At 48.9% G+C, this 25,436-nt stretch overlaps 1 protein-coding gene across 1 annotated transcript; it reads right to left on the minus strand.

Moving 5' to 3' along the window:
• Nucleotides 1-7,797: 7,797 nt before the first annotated feature.
• LOC123749160 (uncharacterized) lies at nt 7,798-11,694 on the minus strand. The gene is made up of 4 exons (XM_045731275.2): nt 11,544-11,694; nt 8,656-8,715; nt 8,318-8,577; nt 7,798-8,167 (listed from the first exon to the last, which is right to left on the minus strand). Exons 1-4 carry the CDS (start codon nt 11,560-11,562, stop codon nt 8,063-8,065), a joined length of 444 nt encoding a protein of 147 aa, XP_045587231.1. The 5' UTR covers nt 11,563-11,694; the 3' UTR covers nt 7,798-8,062.
• Between the last annotated feature and the right edge of the window lie 13,742 nt (nt 11,695-25,436).

The following is a 25,436-nucleotide window of genomic DNA, read 5'->3' on the forward strand; positions in this document are numbered from 1 at the left end:
CTGCCACCAACACACCAGCTACCAGGTCTGCCACCATCACACCAGCTACGAGGTCTACCACCAACACACCAGCTACGAGGTCTGCCACCAACACACCAGCTACCAGGTCTGCCACCATCACACCAGCTACGAGGTCTGCCACCAATACACCAGCTACGAGGTCTGCCACCAACACACCAGCTACGAGGTCTGCCACCAACACACCAACTACCAGGTCTGTCACCAACACACCAGCTACGAGGTCTGCCACCAACACACCAGCTACGAGGTCTGCCACCATCACACCAGCTACCAGGTCTGCCACCAACACACCAGCTACGAGGTCTGCCACCAACACACCAGCTACCAGGTCTGCCACCATCACACCAGCTACGAGGTCTACCACCAACACACCAGCTACGAGGTCTGTCACCAACACACCAGCTACGAGGTCTGCCACCAACACACCAGCTACCAGGTCTGCCACCATCACACCAGCTACAAGGTCTACCACCAACACACCAGCTACGAGGTCTGCCACCAACACACCAGCTACCAGGTCTGCCACCATCACACCAGCTACGAGGTCTGCCACCATCACACCAGCTACCAGGTCTGCCACCAACACACCAGCTACGAGGTCTGCCACCAACACACCAGCTACGAGGTCTGCCACCAACACACCAGCTACGAGGTCTACCACCAACACACCAGCTACGAGGTCTGCCACCAACACACCAGCTACCAGGTCTGCCACCATCACACCAGCTACGAGGTCTGCCACCATCACACCAGCTACCAGGTCTGCCACCAACACACCAGCTACGAGGTCTGCCACCAACACACCAGCTACGAGGTCTGCCACCATCACACCAGCTACGAGGTCTACCACCAACACACCAGCTACGACGTCTGCCACCAACACACCAGCTACCAGGTCTGCCACCATCACACCAGCTACGTGGTCTACCACCAACACACCAACTACGAGGTCTGCCACCAACACACCAGCTACGAGGTCTGCCACCAACACACCAGCTACCAGGTCTGCCACCATCACACCAGCTACGAGGTCTACCACCAACACACCAACTACGAGGTCTGCCACCAACACACCAGCTACGAGGTCTGTCACCAACACACCAGCTACGAGGTCTGCCACCATACACGGCCGCCTTCTCAAGCAACACACAGACTTGAGGAGTCAATCGATCAACATTCTTTCTGTCAACATCAGGGGCCTCATTACCAGTGTTGGGGATCTCACACACAGCTTCGTGAACACTCATCGTCCTGATGTGGTTGTTCTGCTAGAAACATTTCTAGATGACAGGACTCCTGAGAACTTTGCTACAATTGCCGGTTATATCTCATGGATGCGCCGTGACAGGCAGGGTCCTGGAGGGGGTGTTGCAGTGTGTATCAGCAAATTTGTGCTTGCTCAACCCCTGATGTGGTCATCTTGAAATAATATTCTTCAAAATGAGCATAAATCCAGGTACCTCATTACTCCTATGAACAATGTACAGACCACAATGGCAGGGTGTTTCACCAGTCAACTTCCTGATGGACAACCTAGACCCCCTCTTAATACAGCACAGTTGCCAGCTCATTGTAAATGTTGGTGACCTCAACCAGTATCTGATACCGAGGGATTTTGATAAACTCTTAAGCGTCTTCATTATTGAAAACCTTCTGAGCTTTCCAACCCACATATCAGTCTCGGCCCTCGATCCTGTCGTAACTGACCCTCCTGCAAGCATAGTTCACTGCAGATCTCTGGGATTCTTGGATATGTTGGTTCTTCAGACGACCATTTTGTCTCTACTACACTGGTTATCCCGACAGATCGAAGTGACGAATCTGTTCGAACTACCTGGTTTTGGGACAGAGGGAACTTGCCAGCCCTCCGCTCAGAGCTTGAAACAACTAATTGGAATGCCTTGCTCAAGTGGGACGTGAACAGTTAAGCAAACGCTTTCACAAGTCATATTCTGACCTCCAACATAGACATATCCCTCACCAGCAATATGTGAGCAAGCCTACTGATCAGCCTTGGTTTAGATATTGCTGCCGAAAGGCAGCTGCAGCCACCAACAAGGCCTGGAGGAGATTTAAAAGGCATCCCTCGGCTTATAACATAAATATTTATAGACAATCTTGTCGAATAATGAAATATGTTCGGAAGTGTGCTTTATCCAGATGGGAATCTGAAACTCGAAGAAAACTTGCATCTGGAAGGGTTGGATCCAAGGACTGGTGGTCCCTGGTGAAGGATCTGCAGGGATACTCATCTGAGTCACTATCCCGCCTCTAAACCGAGGGGATGGAACTATTTTAGCCATCAATCAGAAGAAGGCTGATCTACTGGCAAACCAATTTGCTGCCAAAATGCAAGTTCCTGATCCTGAACGTCAGCCTCCACATCTTGCTCCAAGCACAGTGTCTAGGATGACTGAAGTGGTTATACAGCAGGTGGAGGTTCTCCAACATCTTAAAACGCTAGACACAAGCAAAGTTTTGGGGCCAGATAAGGTCAGTCCAAGACTACCACGTAGCTGCGCTGACCTGTTGGCTCCACCTCTCACGTGCCTCTTACAACTCGGCCTAGCTCAAGGAATGTGGCCCTCCTTATGGAAGATGACAGATGTTTTTCTAGTACACAACAAGAAGAGCCGCTCAGTGGTTGGTAACTACAGACCAGTGTCAGTGCTCTCCATTACTGGTAAAATTACAGAATCACTAGTTGCTCAGCAAATATATAATGTTGTTAACATCATCGGCTAATATGTGACTAATATATTAATGGCTAATGGCTAATATGTGTATGGTTTTAGAAAAGGCTGATCTGCTGCTGATCTCTTCCTAAATCTCTTCACTAAGTGGCATCAGTCACTGGATCAGCTGTGTAGTTGCTCCAGATATAGCAGGAGCTTTTGATTGGGTCTGGCACTCTTGATTAGTAGTGAAGCTTCAAGCACTCGGCATTTCAGGCTCCATCTTAGTGTTAGTAAAAGACTTCCTTCAAGAACGGACTCTAAGGGTAGTTCTTATTGGAGCAAAATCCGATAGCCACTCAATTGGTGCCAGCGTTCCACAGGGTAGTGTGCTTGGCCCTCTGCTGTGGAATATTTATTTCAACGATCTACTTCATCTCATTCCTGAAGCTCAAGCCTATGCTGATGACTGCCCTCTAATCTTTACAAACAGAAATGAAGATATGCCAACTGTTGCAAGAATCATCAATCACCAACTTTCAGCGTTTTCATCCTGAGGTAGGAAATGGCAAGTCACATTTGCGGCTGAGAAGACACAAGCAATGATGATAACTAGACTGCACATGGCAAGTCGGGCAGGCTTGCAATTGGGTGGCAAAACCCTAGAGTTCACTGATGAAATGAACATTTTAGGAATGAAGTTCGACTCTTCAATGACAATGAAGACAATCCTTAACCTAGCTCAAAAGGCAGCCAGAAAACTTACAGCCCTACAGCACATCCCACACCGTCTTGGCAGCAAGGGCTGCAAAACCTTATATGAAGCACAAGTTCGCTCTCATCTAGATTATGCACTTTCTCCTGGATTGCCTGTCCCAAATCATTCATCGTTGGACAAACTGGAGACGGGAAAGAAGTATCATCTGTAATCTTGACCAAGTCTGGTGGAAACGATCTGGCATCAAAACCTGCAACACCGTTGTGGCGTTGGTGGTCTTATTGTTATGGACAAGGCCAATAACCTCAAAGTTCCGCACCTGGCCCAACTCCGTGGACTACAAGTAGTTGCCATTCGTAGCACTAGGCTCTCAACCTTCAATAGCCTTATGCTGGAAGTGCCTTTCCCATGAACATCACTCCATTAACGATCATTCACCCCTTGACTGACTCGCGTCAGGATTTTTTTTTTCGCTTAACAGATTGATATACGGGAGATCAGTTCAAGTGAGCACATGAAGGCTCTTGCAAAAAGTTGGTTACAGGCTTATCCTGATCCTTAAATTATTGTTACCTAATGTTATTAATGAATAAAGGCTATTCCTTTTGATACATTTAATTGGCTCATGAAATAAACGGGCCTCTGGAGTTGGTTTCAACTTAGGTGAGGTAGGATTACAGCTCATGCTTGCAGTTTCACTAGGTTCCTTATATAACCGTGCCTTTATGATAGTTCCTTATGTGACAGATTCAAAGTACCTTCTCATGATATATATGAGTTTCTAGAAGCAGGATCCAGATGAACTGAGGTAGGATAACAGCTCTTGCTTAAAGTTTCAATAGTACGTCATTTTAAGAGAGAGAGAGAGAGAGAGAGAGAGAGAGAGAGAGAGAGAGAGAGAGAGAGAGACAGGGAGAGAGATCTGTATCACCCATGCTTCTGTAATCTCTGTCACCCCTGCTACAGTAATGTGTCACCCCTGCAACAGTAATGAGTATCTTCCCTGCTACAGTAATCTGTGTCAGCCCCTGCTACAGTAATGTGTCACCCCTGCTACAGTAATGTGTCACCCCTGCTACAGTAATGTGTCACCCCTGCTACAGTAATGTGTCACCCCTGCTACAGTAATGTGTCACCCCTGCTACAGTAATGTGTCACCCCTGCTACAGTAATATGTCACCCCTGCAACAGTAATCTATCTCACCCCTGCTACAGTAATGTGTCACCCCTGCTACAGTTACCTGTGTCACCCCTGCTACAGTAATCTATGTCACTCCCTGCTACAGTAATGTGTCACCCCTGCTACAGTAATGTGTCACCCGTGCTACAGTAATGTGTCACCCCTGCTACAGTAATGTGTCACCCCTGCTACAGTAACCTGTGTCACCCCTGCTACAGTAATCTATGTCACTCCCTGCTACAGTAATGTGTCACCCCTGCTACAGTAATGTGTCACCCCTGCTACAGTAATGTGTCACCCCTGCTACAGTAATCTGTGTCACCCCTGCTACAGTAATCTGTGTCACCCCTGCTACAGTAATCTGTGTCACCCCTGCTACAGTAATCTGTGTCACCCCTGCTACAGTAATCTGTGTCACCCCTGCTAAAGTAATCTGTGTCACCCCTGCTACAGTAATCTGTGTCACTACTGCTACAGTAATCTGTGTCACCCCTGCTACAGTAATCTGTGTCACCCCTGCTACAGTAATCTGTGTCACCCCTGCTACAGTAATCTGTGTCACCCCTGCTTCAGTAATCTGTGTCACCCCTGCTACAGTAATCTGTGTCACCCCTGCTACAGTAATCTGTGTCACCCCTGCTACAGTAATCTGTGTCACCCCTGCTACAGTAATCTGTGTCACCCCTGCTACAGTAATGTGTCACCCCTGCTACAGTAATCTGTGTCACCCCTGCTACAGTAATCTGTGTCACCCCTGCTACAGTAATCTGTGTCACCCCTGCTACAGTAATCTGTGTCACCCCTGCTACACTGATGGGCGTCACCTCTGCTACAGTTATGTGCAACACCCCTGTTCCAGCAAAGTGCGTCACCCTTGCTACAGTAAGGTGAAAACGTCATATTATTTCATTGTGAAATAATCATTAATGCTCATACATAAAGTGGTTAAACTCGAGTCAAACTTTTGTTATTGAAAACTGTTCTCAAACATATCTTATCGTCTAACTTTAACACTAATAGCTTCTATATTAAAACTTTCATACACGATATTATCCAACTTTAAACATAGAGGCTTGTATATTAAACGACGATGCAGCACATTCCAAGTTTAAACATAATAGCGTGTATGTTTAGTGTGAAAACATTGTTGTCAGCTGAACATTGCCTCGGAAGTAAGACCTCGCGAGTGTCATTGTTTTATCCTCCGGCCAGTTCATGTAACAGTGCACCTTCATCCTTATTTTCTGCAGCTGGGATTAAAAAAACTTTAGGCACGAGTTACAATGTTTTTCCATAAAAATTGTGAGCTAGACAATTGTTAAATGTATATCGTGTGTGTGTGTGTGTGTGTGCGTGTGTGTGCTCTCACCTAGTTGTTGTGTTTGCGGGGGTTGAACTTTGGCTCCTTAGTCCCGCCTCTCAATCGTCAATCAACTGGTGTACAGATTATGGAGCTTGTTGGGCTTTATCAAATCTACATTTGATATTGTATATGGAGTCTGCCTCCACCACATCACTGCTTAATACATTCCATTTGTTAACTACTCTGATACTAAACAAATTACTTTGTGTGTGTGTGTACTCACCTATTTGTGCTTGCTGGGGTTAAGCTTCGGCTCTTTGGTCCCGCCTCTCAAACGTCAATCGACTGGTGTACAGATTCCTGAGCCTACTGGGCTATGTCATATCTACATTTAAAACTGTGTATGGAGTCAGCCTCCCCCACATCACTGCCTATTGCATTCCACCTGTTAACTACTCTGGCACTGAAAAAGTTCTTTCTAACGTTCCTGTGGCTCATGTGGGTACTCAGGTTCCACCTGTGTCCAATTGTTCGCATTCCACCGGTAGTTAATCCTTGTCTACCCTATCAATACCCCTGAGGATTTTGTAGGTAGTGATAATGTCTTCCCTTACTCTTCTGTCATCCAATGTCGTAAGGTGCATTTCCCGCAGCCTTTCCTCGTAACTCATGCCTCTTAGTTCTGGGACTAGTCTAGTGGTATACCTCTGAACTTTTTCCAGCATCGTCTTGTGCTTGACAAGGTATGCGCTCCATGCTCGGGCCACATACTCCAGGATTGGTCTAACATATGTGGTATACAAGATTCTGAATGATTTCTTACACAGGTTCCTGAATGCTGTTCTGATGTTAGCCAGCCTCGCATATGCCGCAGACGTAATTCTTTTTATGTAGGCTTCAGGAGACAGGTTTGGTGTGATATCCCCTAGATCATACTCTGTCCGTTTCAACAAGTACTTCATCTCCTATTCTATTGTAATATCTCTGCCGCTCCACCCACTACCACTGAAATAACCGTGCAATCTCCGCTCTATGGTAATAACGGATGCTATAACGATCATTTAAGATGTTTAACACTTGGGCCATCATATGAGGACGTAAACCAGTAAACAGAGAGACAGAAAAATATATTATAGTATATATATGTATATATATAATATATATATATATTTTGGACAAAAAATTGACAGTTGAAAGGCACCGGAAAGAGCAGAGCTCAACCCCCGCAACCACAACTAGGTTAATATAGACAGGGGTGGCAACTGTCCCGCAACCATCCTCCTTACTACCAAAGGTACAGAAAGGCTGTCAACGTCATGGTGACATTTGATATACACCGGCAACTACTGACCCATTAGAAAGATTCCCAAGCCTATAACAACTGCCCCCCTCCCAACTCATTGCCTGCTAGTGTCAGATCTGAAAAGGTTCACAACCCAGACCTCCCACTTCCACATTTAATCAGATTATATTAAATCTAACTTTTTCATTGTGCGCCCACTACGTACAGTGGCGCCTGTAAACCCTCCTCATTAACACAATGAAGTGTGGACTCCACCCCCAAGGGGAGGGGGGGGGGGGAAAGAGGAGCCGCTTGGGAGGTGCCATGACCAGATGGAGGACGGAGGGATAACCTGTCTTAAGTGGGAACAATTTCCAAGCATATTAAGCATATTTATTATTTCATGTGGTCACTTTGAAGACCACATGAAGTATAGTGTCACATACCATGGTCTTAAGGCTGGGCATGTCTTATCTTTTGCTTTCAGAACGGCTGTCTTAAGCGTATTTACCGTCTTAAATTAAATTATGTAACCATTACTCTAGTGATTATGACGCCTTTGAGACAGTCACGTGGTGAAGTAGCGCCGAATCAGTGAGGTCAATAGAAGTGCGAAGCTTTTGTAGTAAAATTTAATAGTTCATTTAGGAAATTATGTAATTCTACAGGCTTAATAAAGCCACTTACAGAAAGTCAATCTAAAAATGTACAACATTATAAATATTAAAACATGCCGGCAATTGCCGTTATCGTCTTTACCACACATTAAAAAAAATATTAATTTTGAGGCATTCAAGAACCATTAAAAATTATACAATTTTGTTTTTTTTCTCCCCGAAGGTCTCTAAGGGTTTACACCTCCCCCAGGGCTGTGACGAGGGGCTCACTCCTTGTGTGCCACGAACCCACACACCCGGCACCTCGTCTCCGGCTTACAGAACATGGACAACAGGCCACACATGTCGAACCTGCGAGTCACCTCACCCTCCTGGAAGAGGATGAAGGGATAGTAAAGCTTTATTAAAAGACATTTACCGGGACAAACCTAGACACTTAACAGCTTTATGTTTGGCAAACAATGCCGTTTGTGCGATTTTCACTTAAAATATGCCATGAAAAGCTTAAGCAGAAGGTTTACCTTGCAGTTTGGGCAAGTTGTGTCTGGGGGGACGACTTCGCCGGCAGCGGCAGCAGCGGCACGGGAACCAGGAGCGTAGACAAGACAGAAGGGAACATATGCTTCAGCGTTGTCAAAAGCACGACTAGCAGCAGCAGACACGCCGGAATATATATCAGAAGCAGGAACATAAGCAGCAGTTGGGTTTTCAGTCTCGGGTAGAGGCTTGCCGAGCAGACTGGTAGACTTTCCTCGAGAAGGAAGACGCTTACCATGCTTGGCTGGAAGAATAGTCACAGCAAGGATCACTAGAGTTCAAACTTTGAAAGAAAATAAAAATATAGATGAAGTATACTTACACGTAGCGTATTCCTCCCTGCGTTGCGCTACACGACTGGCCTCCGTATTGCGGGACTCCACTGGAATATATTAGAACTTTTATAACTAATCTTTGAAGTTACTATTCACAAACGAGAGTATTTGTTATCAGCAGGTCAGAATCTGACCTAGGACAATTGGCCACTAGTTACGTTATACTTAAAAATGTGTATAGTTACTTGCCAGAGAACTAAACGCGAAAATTAAAATAAATATTTACAACTAGCAGTACCCGCCACGCGTTGCTGTGGCTCAGTCTGTAAGTGGGAAAGAAAGAAGAGTGCACGTTTCTAATATGTTTAATTTTACAATGCTTGTGGGTATACAATATTTTTTATTGTTCCATTGTCTGTGGAGAGAGAGAGATTGTATGGTTTGCCGACTAGAACACGCAAAATATAATTGTCCATGTGAGAAGCAATCCGTGTCTAGATATAAACTGCACAATTCTAAAGATTGGCCCCAGCTTTGTTTATGGCGATTGCAAACGCAAATCTAATTGGAAATTGCAATCTCTTAAAGTGAAATGGTATATATCTAACACAGATCACACTAACGTGATGTATCAAATGAACAAATACCCAAGGGCCTTGACGAGGATTCTAACCTGCGTCCGGGAGCATCCCAGACATCCATAACTCAGTCGATTAAGGCAGTGTCTGGGATGCTCCCGGACACAGGTTAGAATCCTCGTCACGGCCCTTTTGGATTTGTTCAAATTGCATATACGTTTGAATCAGTTATGCGAGTACATCTTTGTAAGGTCCTGTCAAGATTGTTGCTTCTGCGACGTCAATGATTTTTTTTACTGCAACCCACGTGGCGTTGCAAAGTTTTGGTTGGTTGATATTTCTCAACATGATAATTGGCACGCCGATATTCAATTGCCGTAGGTGTGATTGTATCTCTGGCAGATCAAGTGAATTAAAAAATTATGTTGGATAATTAACCGCTTCATCCGCTTCCTCAACAGTGTCCACGGACTTATGTGCCTGCCTCGCTTTGAGTGTTACTGAATAGTTTTGTCAAGTTCGTGTGCCGGATGCTTTTGAAACATTGCACGTGGTAGTTTCAATGAATTGCACGTTCAATGGCAATTTCAAATCTGAGGTAGCAGTTCTTCCACCTGGTAGCAATGTCGCAGCAATTCCGGAAGATGCAAGTGTCAAGGCAATGCCATTTTGGGATCTAAATGCTGCCAGAATCAATCTAATTAGGAAGGTTATACCAGTTCTTCCTGGCACATTAAAGAAGATTTCTCCAGGCCCGTTACTAAAAATTTGAATTGATGGTAAATGCCTTTTCGCGCAAGCGTTAGATTAGGAATATTTGATTGCACATACGACAACAGATCACCCGTGTTGTAACTTTGTTCACGACGCAATTCTACATCGAACGAAGCAGCAGATCGATTCGGTAATAGCATTTCCAATTGAGAACTTTGTTCGCGATTTCTAAGCACAAATCTTCAGTCATTATCAACGCTTCGTTGTAAATTTCTGTCGCGAAATCCATGTTCATATTTGAGTTTTCCTTGCGAATTCGACGGACAATATCTTCAGCTATGTGCTATTTATATTTCTCATATTTCTGTTGGAGATGAAGGAGCTGATGGTCAATATGATTGCAAACAATGCACGAATTTGATTTGGATGTGACGTGTCATTAATGCATACATCCTAGTGTCTGTCGTTCTCCAATTAATTCAGAGCTTTACATGCACTAAGGAAATGAGCATGTGTAAAGCCGTTGACAAATCTCAATTGATGGAAGACGTGGATCCAGGCACATTTACTAACAGCATGCGAAGAAAGAAAACCTTTATTGGAATGCACGGTGTATAGTCTGCCTATCGTTGTTTATTTCAATATGCCAGGTTGTCAGTCTAATCGCTCTCCTTGTTTGAGTCGTTCAAATGATTTTCTACTGGCATTCCACGTGTAATACGTAGGAACTTCCTAATACAGCAGTTTTTGCAAACGCGTCATTTGACATAACTAAGAAAGCAGTTAACGTTGTTGCCGGTGGATTACTAACTGTTTGTTGCACATTTACATCTGAAGTAAACGCGTTTAATTTTTTTTGGTTTTGTTTAAAAAAAAAAAAAAAAAAAAAAATTACTAACTAAATATTACAATTCTAACGTAGATCAAGCGACACTGCTCAATTTCACCACCAATTGCGCTGAGAAATAAGAACAGTTAAAATAAATTAAAAACAAATAAAAAAATATATACTCACGAAATGAACATTATGTTTAACAACGCAGTTCAGTTCAAACGCAACGTCACAAAATACCTAAATCCAAATAATAAATTATAATCTAGGAAAAATCAATTTATCAATACAATCTAAAACATTGAAATAAAATCTTAACATTTTGAAAAGCGTGTTTTGCTCTTACGTCCGACAGATGGCGCCGTTTTTAAAGAAAAAAAAAATCTTGTCATAGATGAGGCATGTATATAGTAGGTATTTAAAAACCACCTCTGTTCGAATGCAACTTCGTGTCAAAATTTCAAAGCAATCGGTAAAGAGGTTTCAAAGATTCTCATCTCGTGAAAAAGTTAAAAAAAAAAAAAAAATACTATTCTTCGTCACAGACGTGATATCTATAAAAACATGCTCAAATGCGAATGCAACGTTGTGTTAAAGTTTTAAAGAAAAAGATAAGTAATTTTCAGAGATAAGCGATTTTGAACAAACGAACATTTCCATTTTTATTTATATAAGATTAGCAAAGAATACTTTAACGAGGACACGTAGCCTAGGGGATATCTCAAAATAGAAACCAACACAAATATAGACCAATGGAATTCACCAAATGTTCAAAAAAGTGTAACCATTATAGAAAATAAAATACACAAACTTTCGTGTTTCTCTTCCATTGTGCTACTGATGACCAAAGGTGCTGACTAACAGACGCCGACCATAAACTGCAGGTCACAAGCCGGGTGTGATCAGGGATCCTCAACCAGGTCGTCTGCCAGCTTTTGCCTGACACTTCCTCCAAGTAACCTTGTAAAGCCTCGAGGCGACCTCCGAACCATTCACATATAATCAGTAAAACGATCAACCCGTCCTCGACTCAAGTCTATTCCATCCAGCGGTCGACCCCACAGACGCATTCATAAATTTTAGCATGCTCTTCATTCAAAACGGGAATTTTCTCAAATATAAATTAATATTATAATATATTAACATTTTGTGCATATATAGGCATAGGTTAGGTTACGTTTTTTGGTTCTGTTGCCGATTATTTGTTTTTGTAGTACGTGGGTGAAGCATTTACAGCGTTGTGGTTCAAACAAAAGTCGTCAGTAAAGCACTTGTTTCCGGACAGCCCGTCCTCCAAACAAAGACCGAAAAGTGATTCCATGCACCCGCCAAACCCCATACTGTTTATGAATGAAAAACGGTTTACACACGACTCACAACTGATGACGTTCGAACACTTCCGGAATAACTGCTTCTCTGCAGCCCGTCCTCCAAACAAAGATCCAAAAGTGATTCCATGCACCCGCCAAACCCCCTGTTTATGAATGAAAAGCGGTTTACACACGACTCATAACTGCTGACGTTCGAACATATCCGGAACAAGTGCTTCACTGACGAATTTCGTTCGAATCACAACGCTATAAATACTTCACCCACGTACTACAAATACAAATAATCACCAACAGAACCTAAACACCTAACCTAACCTAACCTATGCCTATATATACACAATATGCTAATATATTATAATATTAATTTATATTTGAGAAAATTCCCGTTTTGAATAAACAGTATGTTAAAATTTATGAATGCGTCTGTGGGCATGACCGCTGAATGTAATGGACTTGAGTCGAGGACGGGTTGTTCTCTGACGAATTTTGTTCGAACCACAACGGTATAAATGCTTCACCCACGTACAATAAATACAAATAATCGCCAATAGAACCAAGATACCTAACCTAATCTAACCTATGCCTATATACGCACGATATATTAATATATCATAATATTAATTTATAATTGAGAAAACTCCCGTTTTCAATGAACAGCATGCTAAAATTTATGAATACGTCATTGGGGTCGACCGCTGTATGGAATGGATTTGGTCTGAGGACGGTTTGCTCCTTGATAACTATGAATGAACATCTATATTTTTTTTATATAATCCGTCCGATGTGTGATGGTTATAGTGTAGCTAGTTTAGACTACATTTTAATAAATTTAATCGAATATAGAAGTGTTCATAAAATTTTATATTTTTATTTCTTTTAACTTGGGAAGTTTTAAATACTTAGGATTAGCTTCACGCGGTAAATGCGTAAAATCCCTTGTTTAAGGAATTTCTGATCTTGTGGTAAATAACTTAATTCTTCTCCTGGTGGCTTAACTTTTTGTATACCAGCTGTTTGGTCGTAATACCTTCAGGTCATGAAACCTTCGGCCTTGACTATGACCATTCCTCGTTATCCATTTCAATGCTCTTTGTCAAGAGTTATAATAAGCATTAATATCCCAGATTTACCTTCACACTTGTTTTTTCTGGCAGACAATATCGACCTTTCTGGCTGATCGGTCACAAATGCTCAGAGGCCAAGCATCTCAGTCTGAACACTTTACACTCTCCTTCACCTTCTTAGGTGATCTGGATATGTCTTACCTCCAGAGCAAAGCTCCTTATAATTTATAACTTGATTTAATGATAGCATGAATTTGTTTATAATGCTGGTCTTTAATCTTGCAGACTTGCTACCTGTCCAGGGTCAACATTTGGTGCAGGTGTCCATGGACAACATCTGGCACAGGTGTCCAGGGACAACATCTGGCACAGGTGTCCTAGGACAACATCTGGCGCATGTGTCCAGGGACAACATCTGTCGCAGGTGTCCAGGGACAACATCTGGCGCACGTGTCCAGGGACAACATCTGGCGCAGGTGTCCAGGGACAACATCTGGCACAGGTGTCCAGGGACAACATCTGGTGGAGGTGTCCAGGGACTAAATCTGGCGCAGATGTCTAGGGACTACATGTGGCACAGGAGTCCAGGGACAACATCTGGCGCAAGTGTCCAGGGGCAACATCTGGCGCAGGTGTCTAGATGACAACATCTGGTGCAGGTGTCCAGGGACAACATCTTGCGCAGAATTCCAGGGACAACATCTGGCGCAGGTGTCCAGGGACAACATCTGGTGCAGGTGTCCAGGGACAACATCTGGCGCAGTTGTCCAAGGACAACATCTGGCACAGGTGTCCAGGGACAACATCTGGCGCAGGTGTCCAGGGGCAACATCTGGCGCAGGTGTCCAGGGACAACATCTGGTGCAGGTGTCGAGGGACAACATCTTGCGCAGGTGTCCAGGGACAACATCTGGCACAGGTGTCCAGGGACAACATCTGGCACAGGTGTCCTAGGACAACATCTGGCGCATGTGTCCAGGGACAACATCTGTCGCAGGTGTCCAGGGACAACATCTGGCGCACGTGTTCAGGGACAACATCTGGCGCAGGTGTCCAGGGACAACATCTGGCACAGGTGTCCAGGGACAACATCTGGTGGAGGTGTCCAGGGACCAAATCTGGCGCAGATGTCTAGGGACTACATGTGGCACAGGAGTCCAGGGACAACATCTGGCGCAAGTGTCCAGGGGCAACATCTGGTGCAGGTGTCTAGGGACAACATCTGGCACATGTGTCCAGGGACAACATCTGGTGCAGGTGTCCAGGGACCACATCTGACACAGGTGTCAAAGGGACAACATCTGATGCAGGTGTCCAGGGACAACATCTGGTGCAGGTGTCCAGGGACAACATCTTGCGCAGGTATCCAGGGATAACGTCTGGCACAGAAGTCCAGGGACAACATCCGCTGCAGATGTCTAGGGACAACATCTGGCGCAGATGTCCAGAATCAACATCTGGTGCAGGTGTCCAGGGACGACATCTGGCACAGGTGTCCAGGAGACAACATCTGACGAAGGTGTCCAGGGACGACATCTGGCAAAGGTGCCCAGCGGACCACATCTGACGCAGGTGTCTAGGGACAACATCTGCTGCAAGTGTCCAACGACAACATCTGGCACAGGTGTCCAGGGACAACATCTGGCACAGGTGTCCAGGGACCACATCTGGTGCAGGTTTCCAGGGACAACATCATGCACAGGTGTCCAGGGGACAACATCTGACGCAGGTGTCCAGGGACAACATCTGCTGCAGGTGTAGAGGGACAACATCTGGCACCGGTGTCCAGGGACAACATCTGGTGCAGGTGTCCAGACACCAAATCTGGCGCAGGTGTAAAGGGACAACATCTTTCGCAGGTGTCCAAGGACAACAACTGGCGCAGGTGTCCAGGGACAACATTTGCTGCAGGTGTCCAGGGACAACATTTGCTGCAGGTGTCCAAGGACAACATCTGGCGCAGGTGTCCAGGTACAACATCTGCTGCATGTGTCCAGGGACAACATCTGGCGCGGGTGTCCAGGGACAACAGGCGCAGATGTCCAGGGACAACTGGCGCAGATGTCCAGGGACAACATCTGTCGCAGGTGTCCAGGGACGACTTCTGGCACAGGTGTTTAGGGGACAACATCTGACGAAGGTGTCCAGGGACGACATCTGGCACAGGTGTCTAGGGGACAACATCTAACGCAGGTGTCCAGGGACAACATCTGCTGCAGGTGTCCAGGCACAACATCTGCTGCAAGTGTCCAGGGACAACATCTGATGCAGGTGTCCAAGAACAACATCTGCTGCAGGTGTCCAGGGACAAAATCTGGCACAGGTGTCCAGGGAAAACATCTGGTGCAAATGCCCAGGGACAACATCTGCTGTAGGTGTCCAAGGACAACATCTGCTGTAGGTTTCCAGGGACAACATCTGGCACAGGTGTCCAGGGACAACATCTGGTGCAGGTGTCCAGGGACAACATCTGCTGCAGGTGTCCAGGACAACATCTCACACAGGTTTCCAGGGACAACATCTGATGCAGGTGTCCTGGGACAACATCTGTTGGTGGTGTCCAGGTACAACACCTGCTTCAGGTGTCAAGGGACAACATCTGGTGCAGGTGTCAATGGACATCATCTGCTGCTGGTGTCCACGGGACAACGTCTGGCGCAGGTGTCCAGGGACAACATCTGGTGCAGGTGCCTGGGACAACATCTGGCACAGGTGTCCAGGGAAACATCTGCTGCAGGTGTCCAGGGACCACATCTGGTGCAGGTGTCTAGGGCTGGCGCAGATGTCCAGCAACAACATCTGCTGAAGGTGTCCAGGGCTTGCGCAAATGTCCAGGGAAAACATCTGCTGCAGGTGTCCAGGGACAACATCTGGTGCAGGTGTCCGGAGACAACATCTGGTGCAGATCGCATGGGACAATATCTGGCGCTGGTGTCCAGGGACAACATCTGGTGCAGGTGTCCAGGGACAACATCTGTCACAGGTGTCAAAGGGACAACATCTGATTCAGGTATCCAGGGACAACATCTGCAGCAGGTGTCCAGGGACAACATCTGGTGCAGGTGTCCAGGGACCAAATCTGGCGCAGTTGTCTAGGGACAACATCTGACTAACGTGTTTAGGGACAACATCTGGCGCAGGTGTCCAGGGACAACATCTGGCGCAGGTGTCCAGGGACAACGTCTGGTGCAGGTGTCCAGGGACAACATCTTGCGCAGGTGTCCAGGGACAACATCTGGCATAGGTGTCCAGGGACAACATCTGCTGCAGGTGTCCAGGGACAACATCTGCTGCAGGTGTCCAGGGACAACATCTTTCGAAGGTGTCCAAGGACAACATCTGGCGCAGATATCCAGGGACAACATCTGGCGCAGATGTCCAGGGATACCATCTGGTGAAGGTGTCGAGGGACGACATCTAGCACAGGTGTCCAGGGGACAACATCTGACGAAGGTGTCCAGGGACGACATCTGGCAAAGGTGCCCAGGGGACAACATCTGACGCAGGTGTCGAGGGACAACATCTGCTGCAGGTGTCCAACGACAACATCTGCTGCAAGTGTCCAGGGACAACATCTGCTGCATTTGTCCAGGGACAACACCTACTGCAGGTGTCCAAGGACAACATCTGGTGAAGGTGTCCAGGGACCACATCTGGTGCAGGTGTCCAGGGACAACATCAGCAGAAGGTGTCCAGGGACAACATCTGGCACAGGTATCCAGGGACAACAGCTGCTGCAGGTGTTCAAGGACAACATCTGCTGCAGGTATCCAGGGACAACATCTGGTGCAGGTGTCCAGCGACAACATCTGGTGCAGGTGTCCATGAACAACATCTGGTGCAGGTGTCGAAGGACAAACTCTGGCGCAGGTATTCAGGGACAACATCTGGTGCAGGTGTCCTGGTACAACATCTGGTGCAGGTGGCCAGGGTCAACATCTGCCGCAGATGTCCCGGGACAACATCTGGCACAGGTGTCCAGGGGAAAACATCTGACGCAGGTGTCCAGGGACAACATCTGAAATCTGTTGCATGTGTCCAAGGACAACATCTGCTGCAGGTGTCCATGGAACACCTCTGTTGCATGTGTCCAGGGACAACACCTGGCGCAGGAGTCCTGGGACAACATCTGGTGCAGGTGTCCAGGGATAACATCTGGCACAGGTGTCCAGGAACAACATCTGGAGCAGGTGTCCAGGGACCAAGTCTGGCGCAAGTGTCCAGAGACACCATCTTGCGCAGGTGCCCAGGGACAACATCTGGTGCAGGTGTCCAGGGACAACATCTGGCAAAGATGTCCAGGGACAACATCTGCTGCAGGTGTCCAGTGATAAAATCTGGCCCAGGTGTCCAGGGACAACATCTGGTGCAGGTGTCCAGAGAGAACATCTGGTGAAGGTGTCCAAGGAGAACATCTGGCGCAGGTATCCAGGGACATCTGCTCCAGGTGTCCAGAGATAACATCTGCTGCAGGTGTCTATGGATATTATTTGGAGCACGTGTCCAAGGACAACATCTGGCGCAGATGTCCAGGAACAACATCAGGTGCATGTGTCCAGGGACAACATCTGGCACAGGTGTCCAGGGGACAACATATGACGCAGGTGTCCAGGGAAACATCTGCTGCAGGTGTCCAGGGACAACATCTGGTGCAGGTGTCTAGGGACCACATCTGGTGCGGGTGTCCAGGGACATAATTTTGCACAGGTGTCTAGGGACAACATCTGCTGCAGTTGTCCAGGGACAACATCTGCTGCAGGTGTCCAGGGACAACATCTGCTGCAGGTGTCCTGGGACGACATCTGCTGCAGGTGTCCAGGGACGACATCTGGCTCAGGTGTCCAGGGACAGCATCTGCTGCTGGTGTCCAAGGGATGACATCTGGGGCAGGTGTCTAGGGACAACATCTGGTGCAGGTGTCCAGGGACAACATCTGGCACAGGTGTTCACGGGACAATATCTGACGCAGGTGTCAAGAGACAACATCTGCTGCAGGTGTCTAGGGACAACATCTGCTGAAGGTGTCCATGGACAATATCTTCTGCAGATGTCCAGGGACAACATTCGGCGCAGGTGTCCAGGGACAACATCTGGTGCAGGTGTCCAGGGACAACATCTGGCACAGGTGTCCAGGGACAACATCTGGTGCAGGTGTCCAGGGACAACATCAAGCATAGGTGTCAAGATGACACCATATTACGCAGTTGTCCAGGGACAACATCTGCTGCAGGTGTCCAGGGACAACATCTGGCACAGGTGTCCAGGGACAACATCTGGAGCAGGTGTCCAGGGACCAAGTCTGGCGCAGGTGTCCAGGGACAACATCTTGCGCAGGTGCCCAGGGACAACATCTGGGGCAGGTGTCTAGGGACAACATCTGGCAAAGGTGTCCAGTGACAACATCTGCTGCAGGTGTCCGAGGACAACATCTGGCACAGGTGTCCAGGGACAACAACTGCTGCAGGTGTCCATGGACAACATTAGGCGCAGGTGTCCAGGGACAACATCTGGTGCAGATGTCCAGCGACAACATCTGGCGCAGATGTCCAGTGACAACATCTGGTGCAGGTGTCCAAGGACGACATCTGGCACAGGTGTCAAGGGGACAACATCTGACGAAGGTGTCCAGGGACGACATCTGGCAAATTTGCCCAGGGGACAACATCTGACGCAAGTGTCCAGGGACAACATCTGCTGCAGGTGTCCAGGGACAACACCTGCTGCAGGTGTCCAGGGACAACATATGGTGCAGGTGTGAAGGGACAACATCTGGTGCAGGTGTCCAGAACAACATCTGGCACAGGTGCCCAGAGAAAACATCTGCTGTAGGTTTCCAGAGACAACATCTGCTGCAGGTGTCCAGGGACGACATCTGGCGCAGATGTCCAGGGACAACATCTGCTGCTGGTGTCCAGAGGACAACATCTGGCGCAGGTGTCCAGGGGCAACATCTGGTGCAGGTGTCTAGGGGACAACATCTGACGAAGGTGTCCAGGGACGACATCTGGCACAGGTGTCTAGGGGACAACATCTAACGCAGGTGTCCAGGGACAACATCTGCTGCAGGTGTCCAGGCACAACATCTGCTGCAAGTGTCCAGGGACAACATCTGCTGCAGGTGTCCAAGAACAACATCTGCTGCAGGTGTCCAGGGACAACATCTGGCACAGGTGTCCAGGGACAACATCTGGAGCAGGTGTCCAGGGACCAAGTCTGGCGCAGGTGTCCAGGGACAACATCTTGCGCAGGTGCCCAGGGACAACATCTGGGGCAGGTGTCTAGGGACAACATCTGGCAAAGGTGTCCAGTGACAACATCTGCTGCAGGTGTCCGAGGACAACATCTGGCACAGGTGTCCAGGGACAACAACTGCTGCAGGTGTCCATGGACAACATTAGGCGCAGGTGTCCAGGGACAACATCTGGTGCAGATGTCCAGCGACAACATCTGGCGCAGATGTCCAGTGACAACATCTGGTGCAGGTGTCCAAGGACGACATCTGGCACAGGTGTCAAGGGGACAACATCTGACGAAGGTGTCCAGGGACGACATCTGGCAAATTTGCCCAGGGGACAACATCTGACGCAAGTGTCCAGGGACAACATCTGCTGCAGGTGTCCAGGGACAACACCTGCTGCAGGTGTCCAGGGACAACATATGGTGCAGGTGTGAAGGGACAACATCTGGTGCAGGTGTCCAGAACAACATCTGGCACAGGTGCCCAGAGAAAACATCTGCTGTAGGTGTCCAGAGACAACATCTGCTGCAGGTGTCCAGGGACGACATCTGGCGCAGATGTCCAGGGACAACATCTGCTGCTGGTGTCCAGAGGACAACATCTGGCGCAGGTGTCCAGGGGCAACATCTGGTGCAGGTGTCTAGGGGACAACATCTGACGAAGGTGTCCAGGGACGACATCTGGCACAGGTGTCTAGGGGACAACATCTAACGCAGGTGTCCAGGGACAACATCTGCTGCAGGTGTCCAGGCACAACATCTGCTGCAAGTGTCCAGGGACAACATCTGCTGCAGGTGTCCAAGAACAACATCTGCTGCAGGTGTCCAGGGACAAAATCTGGCACAGGTGTCCAGGGAAAACATCTGGTGCAAATGCCCAGGGACAACATCTGCTGTAGGTGTCCAAGGACAACATCTGCTGCAGGTTTCCAGGGACAACATCTGGCACAGGTGTCCAGGGACAACATCTGGTGCAGGTGTCCAGGGACAACATCTGCTGCAGGTGTCCAGGACAACATCTCACACAGGTTTCCAGGGACAACATCTGATGCAGGTGTCCTGGGACAACATCTGTTGGTGGTGTCCAGGTACAACACCTGCTTCAGGTGTCAAGGGACAACATCTGGTGCAGGTGTCAATGGACATCATCTGCTGCTGGTGTCCACGGGACAACGTCTGGCGCAGGTGTCCAGGGACAACATCTGGTGCAGGTGCCTGGGACAACATCTGGCACAGGTGTCCAGGGAAACATCTGCTGCAGGTGTCCAGGGACCACATCTGGTGCAGGTGTCCAGGGCTGGCGCAGATGTCCAGCAACAACATCTGGTGAAGGTGTCCAGGGCTTGCGCAAATGTCCAGGGAAAACATCTGCTGCAGGTGTCCAGGGACAACATCTGGTGCAGGTGTCCGGAGACAACGTCTGGTGCAGATCGCAGGGGACAATATCTGGCGCTGGTGTCCAGGGACAACATCTGGTGCAGGTGTCCAGGGACAACATCTGTCACAGGTGTCAAAGGGACAACATCTGATTCAGGTATCCAGGGACAACATCTGCTGCAGGTGTCCAGGGACAACATCTGGTGCAGGTGTCCAGGGACCAAATCTGGCGCAGTTGTCTAGGGACAACATCTGACAAACGTGTTTAGGGACAACATCTGGCGCAGGTGTCCAGGGACAACATCTGGCGCAGGTGTCCAGGGACAACGTCTGGTGCAGGTGTCCAGGGACAACATCTTGCGCAGGTGTCCAGGGACAACATCTGGCATAGGTGTCCAGGGACAACATCTGCTGCAGGTGTCCAGGGACAACATCTGCTGCAGGTGTCCAGGGACAACATCTTTCGAAGGTGTTCAAGGACAACATCTGGCGCAGATATCCAGGGACAACATCTGGCGCAGATGTCCAGGGATAACATCTGGTGAAGGTGTCGAGGGACGACATCTAGCACAGGTGTCCAGGGGACAACATCTGACGAAGGTGTCCAGGGACGACATCTGGCAAAGGTGCCCAGGGGACAACATCTGCTGCAGGTGTCCAACGACAACATCTGCTGCAAGTGTCCAGGGACAACATCTGCTGCAGGTGTCCATGGACAACATCAGGCGCAGGTGTCCAGGGACAACATCTGGCGCAGATGTCCAGGGACAACATCTGGCGCAGATGTCCAGTGACAACATCTGGTGCAGGTGTCCAAGGACGACATCTGGCACAGGTGTCAAGGGGACAACATCTGACGAAGGTGTCCAGGGACGACATCTGGCAAATTTGCCCAGGGGACAACATCTGACGCAAGTGTCCAGGGACAACATCTGCTGCAGGTGTCCAACGACAACATCTGCTGCAGGTGTGCAGGGACAACATCTGCTGCAGGTGTCCAGGGACAACACCTGCTTCAGGTGTCCAGGGACAACATATGGTGCAGGTGTGAAGGGACAACATCTGGTGCAGGTGTCCAGGACAACATCTGGCACAGATGCCCAGAGAAAACATCTGCTGTAGGTGTCCAGAGACAACATCTGCTGCAGGTGTCCAGGGACGACATCTGGCGCAGATGTCCAGGGACAACATCTGCTGCTGGTGTCCAGAGGACAACATCTGGCGCAGGTGTCCAGGGGCAACATCTGGTGCAGGTGTCCAGGGACAACATCTGGCACAGGTGTCCAGGAGACAACATATGACGCAGGTGTCCAGGGAAACATCTGCTGCAGGTGTCCAGGGACAACATCTGGTGCAGGTGTCCAGGGACCACATTTGGTGCAGGTGTCCAGGGACAAAAATTTTGCACAGGTGTCTAGGGACAACATCTGCTGCAGATGTCCAGGGACAACATCTGCTGCAGGTGTCCAGGGACAACATCTGCTGCAGGTGTCCAGGGACGACATCTGCTGCTGGTGTCCAGGGACGACATCTGGCGCAGGTGTCCAGGGACAGCATCTGCTGCTGGTGTCCAAGGGACAAAATCTGGCGCAGGTGTCCAGGGACAACATCTGATGCAGGTGTCCAGGGACAACATCTGGCACAGGTGTCCAGGGGAGAACATCTGACGCAGGTGTCATGAGACAACATCTGCTGCAGGTGTCTAGGGACAACATCTGCTGTAGGTGTCCATGGACAATATCTTCTGAAGGTGTCCAGGGACAACATTCGGCGCAGGTGTCCTGGGACAACATCTGGTGCAGGTGTCCAGAGACAACATCTTGCACAGGTGTCCAGGGACAACATCTGGTGCAGGTGTCCAGGAACCAAGTCTGGCGCAGGTGTCCATTAACAACATCTTGCGCAGGTGCCCAGGGACAACATCTGGGGCAGGTGTCCAGGGACAACATCTGGCAAAGGTGTCCAGGGACAACATCTGCTGCAGGTGTCCAGTGACAAAATCTGGCCCAGATGTCCAGGGACAACATCTGGTGCAGGTGTCCAGAGAGAACATCTGGTGAAGGTGTCCAAGGACAACATCTGGCGCAGGTATCCAGGGACATCTGCTCCAGGTGTCCAGAGATAACATCTGCTGCAGGTGTCTATGGATATTATTTGGAGCACGTGTCCAGGAACAACATCAGGTTTAGGTGTCCAGGGACAACATCTGGCAGAGGTGTCTAGGGGACAACATCTGAGGCAGGTCTCCAGGGACAACATCTGCTGCAGGTGCCCAGGAACAACATCTGGCACAGGTGTCCAGGGACAACATCTGGTGCAGGCTTCCAGCGACATTATCTGGCGCAGGTCCAGTTATAACATCTGGTCCAGGTGTCCAGGGACAACATCTGATGCAGGGGTCTGGGGACAATATCTTGCGCAGGTGTCCAGGGACAACATCTGGCGCAGATTTCCAGGGACAATATCTGCTGCAGGTGTCCTGGGACAACCTCTTCTTCAGGTGTTCAGGGACAACATTCGGCACAGGTGTCCAATGACAACATCTCCTGAAGGTGTCCAGGGACAACATCTGCTGCAGGTGTCCAGGGACAACATCTATTGCAGGTGTCCAGGGACAACATCTGTTGCAGGTGTCCAGGGACGATTTTTGGCGCAGGTGTCCAGGGAAAACATCTGCTGCTGGTGTCCAGGGGACAACATCTGGCGCAGGTGTCCAGTGGACAACATATGACGCAGGTGTCCAGGGAAACATCTGCTGCAGGTCCCCAGGAAAAACATCTGGTGCAGGTGTCCAGGGACAACATCTGGCCAGATGTCCAGGGACAACATCTGGCACAGGTGTCCAGCGGACAACATGTGACGCAGGTGTCCAGGGACAACATCTGACGCAGGTGTCCGGGGACAGCATCTGATGCAGGTGTCCAGGGAAACAACTGCTGCAGGTGCCCAGGGACAACATCTGCTGCAGGAGTCTAGGGACAACATCTGCTGCAGGTGTCCAGGGACAACATCTGCTACTGGTGTCCAGGGACAACATCTGCTACTGGTGTCCAGGGAAAAAACATCTGGCGAAGGTTTCCAGAGACAACATCTTTTGCAGGTGTCCAAGGGCAACATCTGTCGCAGGTGCCCAGGGACAACATCTGGCGCAGGTCTCCAGGTACAACATCTGGCGCAGGTGTCCAGTGGACAACATATGACGCAGGTGTCCAGGGAAACATCTGCTGCAGGTCCCCAGGAAAAACATCTGGTGCAGGTGTCCAGGGACAACATCTGGCCAGATGTCCAGGGACAACATCTGGCACAGGTGTCCAGGGGACAACATGTGACGCAGGTGTCCAGGGACAACATCTGACGCAGGTGTCCGGGGACAGCATCTGATGCAGGTGTCCAGGGAAACAACTGCTGCAGGTGACCAGGGACAACATCTGCTGCAGGAGTCTAGAGACAACATCTGCTGCAGGTGTTCAGGGACAACATCAGGCGCAGGTGTCCAGGGACAACATCTGCTACTGGTATCCAGGGAAAAAACATCTGGCGAAGGTTTCCAGAGACAACATCTGGTGCAGGTGCCCAGGGACAACATCTGGAGCAGGTCTCCAGGTACAACATCTGGCGCAGGTGCCCAGGGACAACATATGGCGCAGGTGTCCAGGGACAACTTCTGGAGCAGGTGTCCAGGGACAACATCTGGTGCAGGTGTCCAGGAACAACATCTGGCGCAGATGTCCAGGGAAAACATCTGGCGCAGATGTCCAGAGACAACATCTGGTTCAGGTGTCCAGGGACATCTGGCACCGGTGTCCAGGGACAACATCTGCTGCAGGTGTCCAGGGACAATATCTACTGCAGGATAATGAGGACAATATCTACTGCAGGATAACGATGACAAAATCTGGCGCAGGTGTCCAGGGACTACATCTGGCGTAGTTGTCTTAGGACAACATCTGGTTCAAGTGCCCAGGGACGACATCTGGCACAGGTATCTAGGGGACAACATCTGACGAATGTGTCCAGGGATGAAATCTTGCAAAGGTGCCCAGGGGACAACATGTGACGCAGTTGTCCAGGGACAACATCTGCTGCAGGTGTCCAGGGACAACATCTGGCACAGGTGTCCAGGGACAACATCTGGAGCAGGTGTCCAGGGACCAAGTCTGGCGCAGGTGTCCAGGGACAACATCTTGCGCAGGTGCCCAGGGACAACATCTGGGGCAGGTGTCTAGGGACAACATCTGGCAAAGGTGTCCAGTGACAACATCTGCTGCAGGTGTCCGAGGACAACATCTGGCACAGGTGTCCAGGGACAACAACTGCTGCAGGTGTCCATGGACAACATTAGGCGCAGGTGTCCAGGGACAACATCTGGTGCAGATGTCCAGCGACAACATCTGGCGCAGATGTCCAGTGACAACATCTGGTGCAGGTGTCCAAGGACGACATCTGGCACAGGTGTCAAGGGGACAACATCTGACGAAGGTGTCCAGGGACGACATCTGGCAAATTTGCCCAGGGGACAACATCTGACGCAAGTGTCCAGGGACAACATCTGCTGCAGGTGTCCAGGGACAACACCTGCTGCAGGTGTCCAGGGACAACATATGGTGCAGGTGTGAAGGGACAACATCTGGTGCAGGTGTCCAGAACAACATCTGGCACAGGTGCCCAGAGAAAACATCTGCTGTAGGTTTCCAG

The sequence above is a fragment of the Procambarus clarkii genome, chromosome 1 (genome assembly GCF_040958095.1).
Source record: "Procambarus clarkii isolate CNS0578487 chromosome 1, FALCON_Pclarkii_2.0, whole genome shotgun sequence".
NCBI lineage: Eukaryota > Metazoa > Arthropoda > Malacostraca > Decapoda > Cambaridae > Procambarus > Procambarus clarkii.